The sequence below is a fragment of the Bidens hawaiensis genome, unplaced genomic scaffold, assembly GCF_021521415.1.
Source record: "Bidens hawaiensis isolate Kalapana, Puna unplaced genomic scaffold, B.hawaiensis_p1.1 tig00031770_1, whole genome shotgun sequence".
Classification (NCBI taxonomy): domain Eukaryota; kingdom Viridiplantae; phylum Streptophyta; class Magnoliopsida; order Asterales; family Asteraceae; genus Bidens; species Bidens hawaiensis.
In genome coordinates, this window is record NW_027495365.1 from 207351 (window position 1) to 218088 (window position 10738).

The 10738-nt window shown below is 40.8% G+C and overlaps 2 protein-coding genes across 2 annotated transcripts; both read left to right on the plus strand.

Annotated features, from left to right (window-relative positions):
* The first annotated feature begins 526 nt into the window (after nucleotides 1-526).
* LOC143582497 (putative WRKY transcription factor 26) lies at nucleotides 527-2896 on the plus strand. Its single transcript, XM_077065043.1, has 5 exons — nucleotides 527-831; nucleotides 947-1072; nucleotides 1381-1874; nucleotides 1965-2126; nucleotides 2389-2896. Exons 1-5 carry the CDS (start codon nucleotides 553-555, stop codon nucleotides 2807-2809), a joined length of 1482 nt encoding a protein of 493 aa, XP_076921158.1. The 5' UTR covers nucleotides 527-552; the 3' UTR covers nucleotides 2810-2896.
* A 4046-nt stretch (nucleotides 2897-6942) lies between these two features.
* LOC143582498 (uncharacterized) lies at nucleotides 6943-7371 on the plus strand. Its single transcript, XM_077065045.1, has one exon. The coding sequence runs from the start codon at nucleotides 6943-6945 to the stop codon at nucleotides 7369-7371; it is 429 nt and encodes a 142-aa protein (XP_076921160.1).
* Nucleotides 7372-10738: the final 3367 nt, after the last annotated feature.

Sequence of the window (10738 nt, forward strand, 5' to 3'; positions counted from 1 at the left end):
TATATATATATATATATTAGCTTACAACACCATTACACCCAAAAAAAATTCTAACATTTGCTAACTAAGCGTCACGTGTCAGAATTCGCTCAATTTGTAGCTCTCAACTATGCATAGCCTTAAGGTAATCAACTTTTTTTTTAGATGTTTGTCCTCGCTTCAGTTAGTTTACCCAAATCAAAAAATAGAGAAAACTCAAGGGTTCAATGTACCAATTTTTAAAATCAAACCCCAAAATCACGAACTCATCAAAAGACAAGGGGCTATTTCTTTAACTCCTTGTTGTATTCAAGCCGCCATGTCCAGGTCAAACCCACAAGCTTTGACCACACAAATTTTCCACAGTCAAACTTCAATTTTTAATTATTTCCTCTCATACTTTAGCTTCCAAGAAGTTGACACCTTCAAGCCCCGTTAAATATCCATTTTCAATTCATAAAAAATAACCCCACAATCTTCAATCTTTCAAATCATCAACCAAAATCCCAAGATTTCTCATCAATAATAATAATAATAATAATAATAATAATAATAATAATAATAATCTTATTCATGGCATCTTCAGGTGGCAGTTTAAATACATCCAACACAACTTCTCAGTATCCATCATTTTCTTTCTTTACATCTTTTAGTGATCTTATTGCTTCTAACACCACCAGTCAAGATTCTAACTGGGCTTTCTTTGGTGGCAACAATGGCGGCGATGGTGGTGGGATTGAAAGTCCTAAATTGCCTGCAACACCATTTTCACCTTCTGCTTTTCTCTCTACACCAACTGGAATGAACCCAAATCAGTTCTTGGACTCTCCTTTCTTTCCTTTCAATTCAAATGTAATCTTTTTTTACTTTTCTTTAATAAAGTTTTCATCTTTTTGATATGGGCTTGTAGATTTTTTTTTTAATAAAGATGTGATTTTTGAGCTAAAGGGTTGTGCTCTCGTTGCAGGTTGTTCCATCTCCAACAACAGGAAGCTTTCCTGGTTTGGATTTCAAGGATGAAGAAAGAAAGTATTCTAATTTTTCATTTCAAACACAACCAAGGCCTGTTTCATTTGTTTCTGCAAATAAGATGGTATGCAATCTCCTCTGTTTTCTGATTTTCTGTTTCATCTGTTTATGCAAATAAGATGGTTGCATATGATTGCTTTCAAATTGATCACTAAATAAATAGTAACCAAGATTCAGTAATTTTTAACATTTATTATAAGTTTGTAACATTGTAAGTTTGACATGTGGGAAACTTAGTTACTATGAGGTGAATTTTTCTAATTTGTTATTTCTTAGATTCAACTTTTAGTCAAGATATTAATATGCATAGAATTGTTTTGTTTGAAATGTCAACTGTAAACTGCTAAATTAAATGTGTCCTTGTTGAAACAGGAAGAACAAGTGAAAAGTCAGCCACAAGAATGGAGTTTGACCAACCACACTGATTTCACATCTGAAACCAACAAACTCAACTCTGAAACAACTCAATCTGGTCAAACCCAATATGTTTCTGATCAATCACAAGCCACCAGAGATCGAACAAGGTTAGAAGATGGTTACAATTGGAGAAAATATGGTCAAAAACAAGTCAAAGGAAGCGAAAACCCGCGAAGTTATTACAAATGCACATACCCGAATTGTCCAACAAAGAAGAAAGTTGAAAGAAACTTTGAGGGACATATAACCGCGATCGTTTACAAAGGAAATCATTGCCATTCTAAGCCTCAAAATGCCAAGAAATCGTCTTCAAGCAATTACATTGAAGCCCCGGCCGAAAACAATCATTTTGATTCCTCGGCCTCGTTTGGTGATGATGACTTTGAGCAAGCCTCGTCAATTAGCAAATCGGGAGATGATCATGAAAATGAGCCCGAAGCTAAGAGATGGTAAGTGTAGTTATGATTCAAGTTTGAGTATGATTGGCTAACCGCTAATGCATGTTTTATAAGCTAACTTTGAAACGATATGTTTTATAGGAAGGGTGAGACCGAGAGCGAAGCTATCTCTGGCCCCGGGAGTCGAACGGTTCGAGAACTAAGAATCGTGGTTCAAACCACCAGTGATATTGATATTCTTGATGATGGATATAGATGGAGAAAATATGGGCAAAAAGCAGTTAAAGGCAATCCAAATCCAAGGTAGTTTTGATGTCCCTCAAATCTTGCCTAAAGTAGTTGTATTGCATGTTTGCATGTAAAAGCATATTTTTTTCTTCCTCTTTAAAATTTGACAATACCGTACACATTTAGAGTAAATTTATATAGGTTACTTTCATGTCATAGATTCATACAAATGGTTAATTATCATTGCATAGTCAAGGCTAACGAAATTATTGACTTTTGACGATTAGACACTTGGAATTTATTTATATTAACATGGACTCTATTAAATTACTTATAGGAGTTACTACAAGTGCACATTCGTTGGTTGTCCAGTGAGAAAACATGTTGAACGTGCGTCGCATGATTTACGAGCCGTGATCACAACTTATGAAGGAAAACACAACCATGATGTGCCTGCACCGCGTGGTAGTGGGAGTTACAACATTAATCGAGCACCAACAACCAACAATGGTAGTACCAACAACAATTATGGAACAATGGCTATTAGACCGTCAACAAACTACTCAACTAACATTCAGAACACAACGGGGTTGAACAACACTGGTAGTCAGCCCCCGTACACTCTGCAAATGTTGCAGAACACCGGTAACTATGGCCTCTTAGAGGGTTCTTATGTGAATCAAATCCGAGGAAAAAGCATGTCACTATCGAGTGCCAAGGAAGAACCAGAGGATGATTTGTTTTTCAACTCTTTTTAGGTTAAACCGTGTGAAGATCAAGGGAAAAAATCAAAACATAAATTAGTTTTAGCCACTAATTTGGTAGGAAATTTTAGGTATTTGTAAGGGGGTTTATTTTTTTGTATCATAGCAATAAATTATATCTTTGTCAAAAATATTCTTTTGTGTAATCAAATTAAAATATGTTATTTGTCTACATTTTCATTTTCCTCAAGTTTTCTTTACTGGAATTACTTTTGAATCTTTATAATATCACTGCTGACTTCTCTCATCCATTAATCATTGATTAATAATTAATAAGTTAGTATATATAAAGGTTCGTGCATAATCTTTAGGTAACTTGATATATATATATATATATATATATAAAATGTATGCTTCATACTTGGTTACCTTAAAAGGTTGTCAGAAGTTATGCTAGGATAGATATTTAAAACATATTCAAACATTTATCTTTGGACGTAAGTATATATAGGATTAATAGAAACATTATTAAATAGATGTTCTCCTTACTCTCAGTTTGGTAACTTGACTAGCAACTTCTAACACCTCCGGATCTTTAGACTTGGTGAGTTTTGCTGGCTATACAGCTTAAAACTCTGAGTTGATGATGATTGTCGATCATTAGATATTATGCTAATATACATTTCTTAACATCTGGCTCAATGAAACTTAAGATTGCTGATATATGATTTATCTTTTGCATACACATGTTGCTTGTTGTTACAAATTTACATTACATCAGAAACATAATGTTTTTCTATCTACAAGCCTACACAAATAGTTGTGTACCGAACACAAACATAAGAAACTCATGATGTTGCTACAAAGATCTTTAGTTGTGAGGACCTTGTAGTGGACACGGTCCTTTGATATATGGATGGTTATTTCTTTACCTATAATACATAGGACAACCATACGACAGTCTTGTGGGGCTCGCATGTTTACAGAATATAGAGGTAGGGTACCAAAAAAGCCCAAATAACCTTAAGTAACATCCGCGGGTAAGAGAGAAACCCCTCACATTTCACCCGCGGAACAGATGGATCACCCGCACAACATGGTAGAGGAAGAACATCCTTGCACCACACGCGGAAGCATCTAGGCACCCTCAGAAGTCATCCGCGGGACAGGACATCTGTCCGCCAAAATGACCGGAAGGCAGTGCCAATAGGCCAGCTGTAGATAACTAACTATCTTCTATAAGAATAACCACGATCGTTACTTGAAGAATACAGGACTCACCAAGAGAGTGGTTTGAAAAGCTACCGGATGGTCAGATCTCTAGCTGGGATGATCTGGTGAAAAAAGTTTCTCAACAGTTCAGCCAGCAGTAGAAGCATACTCGTGACCAATCATAAATTCTAGATGTTATCCGCCGAGATAACGAATCCGTAGAATATTTTATTATTAGGTTTAATGACGAAAGTCTGAACATTGGTGGAATCAGCAAGGATATGCTTCGCGGTGCCTTCCGCAAGAATGTCAAGTGTGATGCGTTGATCCGCACACTAACCGGAAGAGATGGAATGCCAAAAGAATAGGATGATATCATGACCGCGGCAAAGCTGTTTGCTAGAACTGAAAAAACATTGGGGTATAATAATTCGAAGCAAAAGTTTAAATCAGAGTTCCAGACTCCGCGACCCAATAAACAAGCAAATGAACCAATCTGGTCAAGACTGCAGCCAAACACGGAAGTATCGAAGCCATTTGATGCAAGATCTCTCATTGGCAACAAAAACAAAGCGGGACCCTCGAATCGAGGTCATAACAATTGGAATCCACTTTCAAAGACTCCTGCGGAAATCCTTACCACAGAAAATGTGACTTTCAGAAAACCACAGCCACTCACGAGGAGGACATTCCTCGATGCCAAAAAACATTGTTCGTTTCACGACGATATTGGTCACAACACGAATGAATGTAATGCATTAAAAAGTGAGCTTGAGGCGGCTGTAAAGTCCCGGAAACTTGGACACTTGGTGAAAGGAGGAAAACCCGGGACTGGTAAAACTCCCGTGCGGGACAACCAGGGCCCGTCCAAAAAGCAAGTCAAGGACTTAAACGTTCACATGATCCAAGGTGTACGTAGGGTTGGAGGAAAGAGGCGAGAGTCCGACGAAGAAGAGTGGAAGAATGAGCCAGTGATCTTTCCACAAACCAAAGGAGGTCCCAGTAACAAGAACCCCTTGATTATCACTGCTCTCTTCGGCCACTATCGCTCTAAAATACGTTTTCTTTGATACTGGTAGTACATCCGACATTATGTACGAACAGTGTTTTGAGCAAATCGATGAGGAGGATAAAGAGAGGTTGAAGCCTATTCATGCCCCTGTGTCTGGATTTGGAGGGGGAGGTAATGCACCCGCGAGGGGTGATTTCCTTCCCAGTCACTTTAAATGACGGGATCCACTCAAGAACCGAGGAAGTTGAGTTTTTGGTCCTTCTAGCAACTTCCAAACATGACATCATCTTAGGGCGAGAAGCAATTGGTGACTTTAACACTCACCCATCCAAAGCTCATGGTGTAGTAGGGGTCCCAACCCGCACCGGTGTAGCAATAATCCATGTTAACCGACATTGCTTCGCAGCAGACAGCTCAAAGCCTAGTAAGATTCCAAAACAATCTCAAAGGACTGAACTGGAAAAATGGGTTTTGAACAAAAAATTCCCCGATCAGACAGTCATAATCGGACCCGCTATTTTCGGAAATAGTGAGGAATTTCTTAAAACAACTGTTGACCAAAAATATGAACATCTTCGCTTGGTAACCGGCGGACATGACTGGTGTTCCGCGGAGTATTGCGGAACACAAGTTAAGGGTAAACCCAATGTTTACACCAATTTTCCAGAAGAAGCGAAAAATGGGCCAGAAACAGACGAAAGCCATGAATGATCAAGTACAAGATTTGCTCCATGCTGGAATTATTCGACAAATTCAATATCAGACCTGAGTCGGAAATCCGGTTATTGTTCCTAAGAGCAATGGGACATGGAAGATGTGTATAGATTTCAAGGATCTAAACAAGGCGTGTCCCAAAGACTGTTATCCGTTGCCAGAAATTAACTTGAAAGTTGATGCAGTGGCCCCATTTAAGTTCAAATGCTTTTTAGATGCTTACAAAGGTTATCATCAAATCCGCATGGCGGCGGGAGATGAGGACAAAACTGCATTTCGAACAGATCAAGGTATATTTTGCTATAAAATGATGCCATTTGGTCTAAAAAATGCGGGGGCACGTATCAACGACTGATGGACATAGCATTCAAGGATCAGATTGGTCGAAATTTGGAGGTTTATATGGATGTCCTTGTAATCAAAATAATTGAAGAGGATCAAATGTTGCGAGACATCGAAGAGACATTCGAAACTTTGAGGAGTATCAATATGAAGCTGAATCCAGCCAAGTGTTCGTTCGTAATGGAAGAAGGGAAATTTCTTGGAGTAATTATTACTGGTGCAGGCTTCAAGGCTAATCCAGACAAGGTCCAAGCCATAGCCCGCATGCCTTCTCCTTCTTCCCTCAAAGAGGTCCAGACGCTTAATGGTCGATTGGTTGCCCTGAATCGTTTCTTGGCGAATCATGCAGCTAAATCCTATCCGTTCTATCGGGGCTGTACTCCTGACGGATAGAAAAAACATTCAGACGCCGATTTATTACGTCAGCGGAACATTATCAGACCCAGAGACTAGATATTCAATGTTGGAAAAACTTGTCTTAACACTGGTCTATGCCGCTCGATGCCTTCGCAGGTACTTTCAGGGGCACCCCATCAACGTGTTAACTGGATACAAACTTAAGAACGTTCTTAGTAAGCCAGAATTGTCTGGGCGATTGGAGAAATGGGCCATCGAGCTGGGTGAACATGTGATAGAATATAAACCCAGGCCAACAATTAAAGGACAAGTGTTGGCGGACTTCGTTACTGAAGTCCCGCAACACAAAGAGAAAGAATGTTTGATTGAGCAGCAACCCCAAGCACCTCCGGAGCCAGGACAAGTTTGGTCACTGTTCACGGACGGGGCTTCAAGTAGTGAGGTATCTGGCGCAGGCCTCAGGCTAGTCAATCCCGAGGACCACGAATTTACATACGCCATAAAGTTAGACTTTAAGAGTACTAACAACGAGGCAGAGTATGAAGCTTTCATGGCGGGCTTACGGATAGCCAAAAAGCTTGGGGTGAGACACTTGGAAGCTCGCGTGGATTCCATGTTGATTGTTGGACAAATCAATGGCACTTACGAAGCAAAGAATGACGTAATGGCTTCATACGTGTCACATGCGAAAGATTTGATGCTTCAGTTTTCTTCGTGCAAATTAATTCATATAAAACGAAGCGATAACAAGTCAGCGGATGCCCTTAGCAAGCTGGCTTCAATGAACTTCGAATACTTCGCTAAAGACATCCGCATTGAAGTATTGGATCGCCAATCTGTCCAGCAACATCAAGTTTTGGTAATCCAATCCGGAGCGGAATCTTGGATGACACCCATCATAGCATACTTATCATCAGGAGCCCTCCCGGACGAAAAACCCGCGGCCCAGAAGATAAAACACAAAGCCTTGAACTATTAGATGCACGACGCTGTTCTATACCGACGTTCCTTCCTCGGTCCATTGCTTCGATGCGTGGATGCCAAAGACGCGAACTATTTAATCTGAGAAGTTCATGAAGGCATCTGTGGTCTTCACGCGGGCCCGCGTATGGTCGTAGCGAAACTAATGATTGCCAGATATTACTGGCCGGGAATGCATCTAGACGCTGTGCATGAAATTCGGATGTGTGATTCGTGCCAACGTCATGCCCCCAATACGCTACGACCAAAGAACGAACTCGTTCCAGTCACTTTAGCATGGTCGTTCCAGAAATGGGCTATCGATATAATGGGACCTTTCCCTGAAGCCCTGGGACGCGTCAAATTTTTAATAGTAGCCATCGACTACTTCACGAAGTGGGTGGAAGCCAAACCAGTGGCATCTATAACAGCAAAAAGTGTTAAGAAATCCCTCTGGGAATTCATAATTTGCCGGTTTGTCCTTCCGCTGGAACTAGTAAGTGATAACGGTACTCAATTCAAGGATAGTAGGCTACAGGAATGGTTGAAAGAATTGCAGATTTCTCAAATTTTCACATCAGTAGCCCACCCGCAAGCGAATGGTCAGGTTGAGAGAACCAACCGGACAATCAAGGAAGGAATCAAAGCATGGTTGGGAACTAAACGGTCGGGCTGGGTTGACGAGTTGCCCCATGTACTTTGGGCCTTCCGCACCCAAAAGAATTCAGTAATTCTGAGACCCCCTTTAGTTTAACCTACGGTACAGAAGCCATGATTCCAGCCGAGATTGGGGTTCCATCCGCAAGAGTTCTATTGATCGATGACAATGATCATGAACTCCGGATGAATCTGGACTTCCTCGAAGAGAGGAGAGAACTGGCATCGATCCGCGAGCACATTTATAAACGCCAATTGCAAAAATATTACAACTAGCGGGTCCAAAAATGCAAGTTTGATGCGGGAGACTTTGTCTTCCTCAACAATGAGGCCTCCGGACAAATTGGCTCCGATTTGGGAAGGACCTTATAAAGTTAAAAAAAAGTGTTATCTAAAGTTGCCTACAAGTTAAAAAAGTTGGATGGAACTGAGAATCCTAGAACTTGGAATGGGCCCAATTAAAGAAGTTTTACATGTAATATGTTTTTTCTTTTTGGCCCGCGTGCCTAAATAGACTAGCAAAGTTATGTAATTTCATATTTTGTAATTCGGCTTATTCCTCATCTATGGAAATTTTATTTCAGTCATATATGACATGTATTGTCATGTAATCCTTTATTGACAAACAAAGAAGATCCTACAAACACTTATATTATGAAGGATAAAACAAAGTGTATCGGACAACAAAAACTTCTTATTACTTATCAAAAGGGATTACAAAAAGATCTTAATTACAAGAAAAATATATCTATGACGCTGCATTTTCATGTTCCGCGTCGTTTTAATCTTCTTCATCTTCCTCACCAAGGTCAAGAAGATCATTCAATTATTCAATGCTATCCTCCTTGTCCGCAAGATCAGATATCTGCTCCGCCAAAGAAAACTTCAAAGTGTCAAAAACTTTTGTTTTCTGGATAAGGACGGCAACAGTATCTTGGCCGTGCAAAACATATTCTTCCGGAAGCTTGGATTCTGAACCAAATTTGTAGCCTTCCTGAAAGCCTAGTTGACGGCCAGCTTGTTTGGACGCATTCAGAAGAATAGCAACACAATTACCAAGTTCATCACTCGCCCGAACATCGGCGATAACCTGTTGGAATAATATAAATATAAATAGTCATGAGCAATTTGGTTATTCACAACAAGTTAAGACACATACCCTAGGAATTCCTTCCGCCAGCAGCTATTTCTTGTCCGTCTTAGCCCGGACAAGCTCCATCTTATGACCGGCACACTCCAAGGCCTGATCTCGGCTTTTGGTGGAAAGGTCAGTCAAGTGCTTGTCTATGGCCGCTGATTCAGCCTGAAGAGTCTTTATCAACTCGGCTTGTTCATCCAATTTCTTTTGGAGAACAGCCTTGGCTTCCTCAACGACGGAACGATCAACCTTCTCTGCTTACAGCGCTTGGCCGCTTTCTTTGGCCTCATCTATAGCCTTAAGGGCTTCTCCCTTAGCTTCAGATGCCGTAGCCGCTAGTTCATCCCACTCCTCATTCATCGCCAACCAAACCCGAGTTATTTCCTGATTGGTGGAAATAGTATTTGCCATATGATAAGAGTTTGAGTTTAGTAACTCTAGGCGAATACGGCGACGTTGTCGCTCCTTTTCAGCAGGAGGAAGGATTTCCGGCAGATATTCAAAGCATACATCCACGTCGCGAAACGTTGAATCTCGGCGTAAAGACCAACGTGGATGATGTGGGGAAGAGTCTTCCTCATTAGGAGGAGAAGAGGTCTGACGCCCATAGGCAAATACACTAACGACTCCTTGGTCTCTGAAGCGATGTACATTGAAGGAAGGTGACGTATTTAAATAGTCAGTGTCACCAATTTCCTTATTCTTCAAAGGATAATCATCCGCAACAAAGATGGGATCTTTGGCGGTGTTAGGCGGTGGAGACGGAGGCAGAGCTGAACTCTTCAAACCTGAAATATCTTCAGAAAAGTCTTTTAGGCCTACCGTAGAACGATAATCCTACGTCAGACTTGTGGTTGATTAACAATATTCAACAAATCTAAAAAACTGTTAAACTCACCCAAGGAAATATATTCAGAATCAAGTTGGTGAAGGCGTGATTCCAAATCGACAGTTTTCGCCTTTTTCGACTTCTTGGATGGAGCAGCCTTCGCGAGTTGAACCTTACGCTTGCCAACAGCCTTCGAAGCACCCGCACCAGCAGCTTGAAGCTCCTCCTCAACGTTAGCATCACCAACCGTGTGGCGATCACCTTCATCACCTGTCGACGGATTGGTGGTGGCTTTTGAATCTTGCCTACGGGTTAGACCTACAGTTGATCATGACAAATTAGGGGCACCAACTGTTAATTCTGCTTCGCAGAGTGACGACTCCTCGCTAGACGAAAAGAGCACAATCACTCCGCCGGAAGTAATAGCAGTCACGGGTCGGGTTTGTAAAATGCCCTCACCTTTCTGAATAGATTCTTGAACATAATCCTCACCTTTAGCGTACATCGCTTCGGAAACTACAGGTTCCGAATGAAACGCGGTGGGAAATAGGAAGTTGACATGTGTACGTTCCAAAAAGGGCACATCCCTTTGATCTATTGGACGACGCACCATCATTCCCCTTCATGGTCTAACAGGGTATCGAAGGCGGAACCCTCACCTGTACAAGCAATAATAAAAGTCAGAAATCAGACACTTATTAATGAGAAAATTGAAGTAACACTAAGCTTACTTTTGTTGGTCCTTTCGTAATAAGGCTCCAA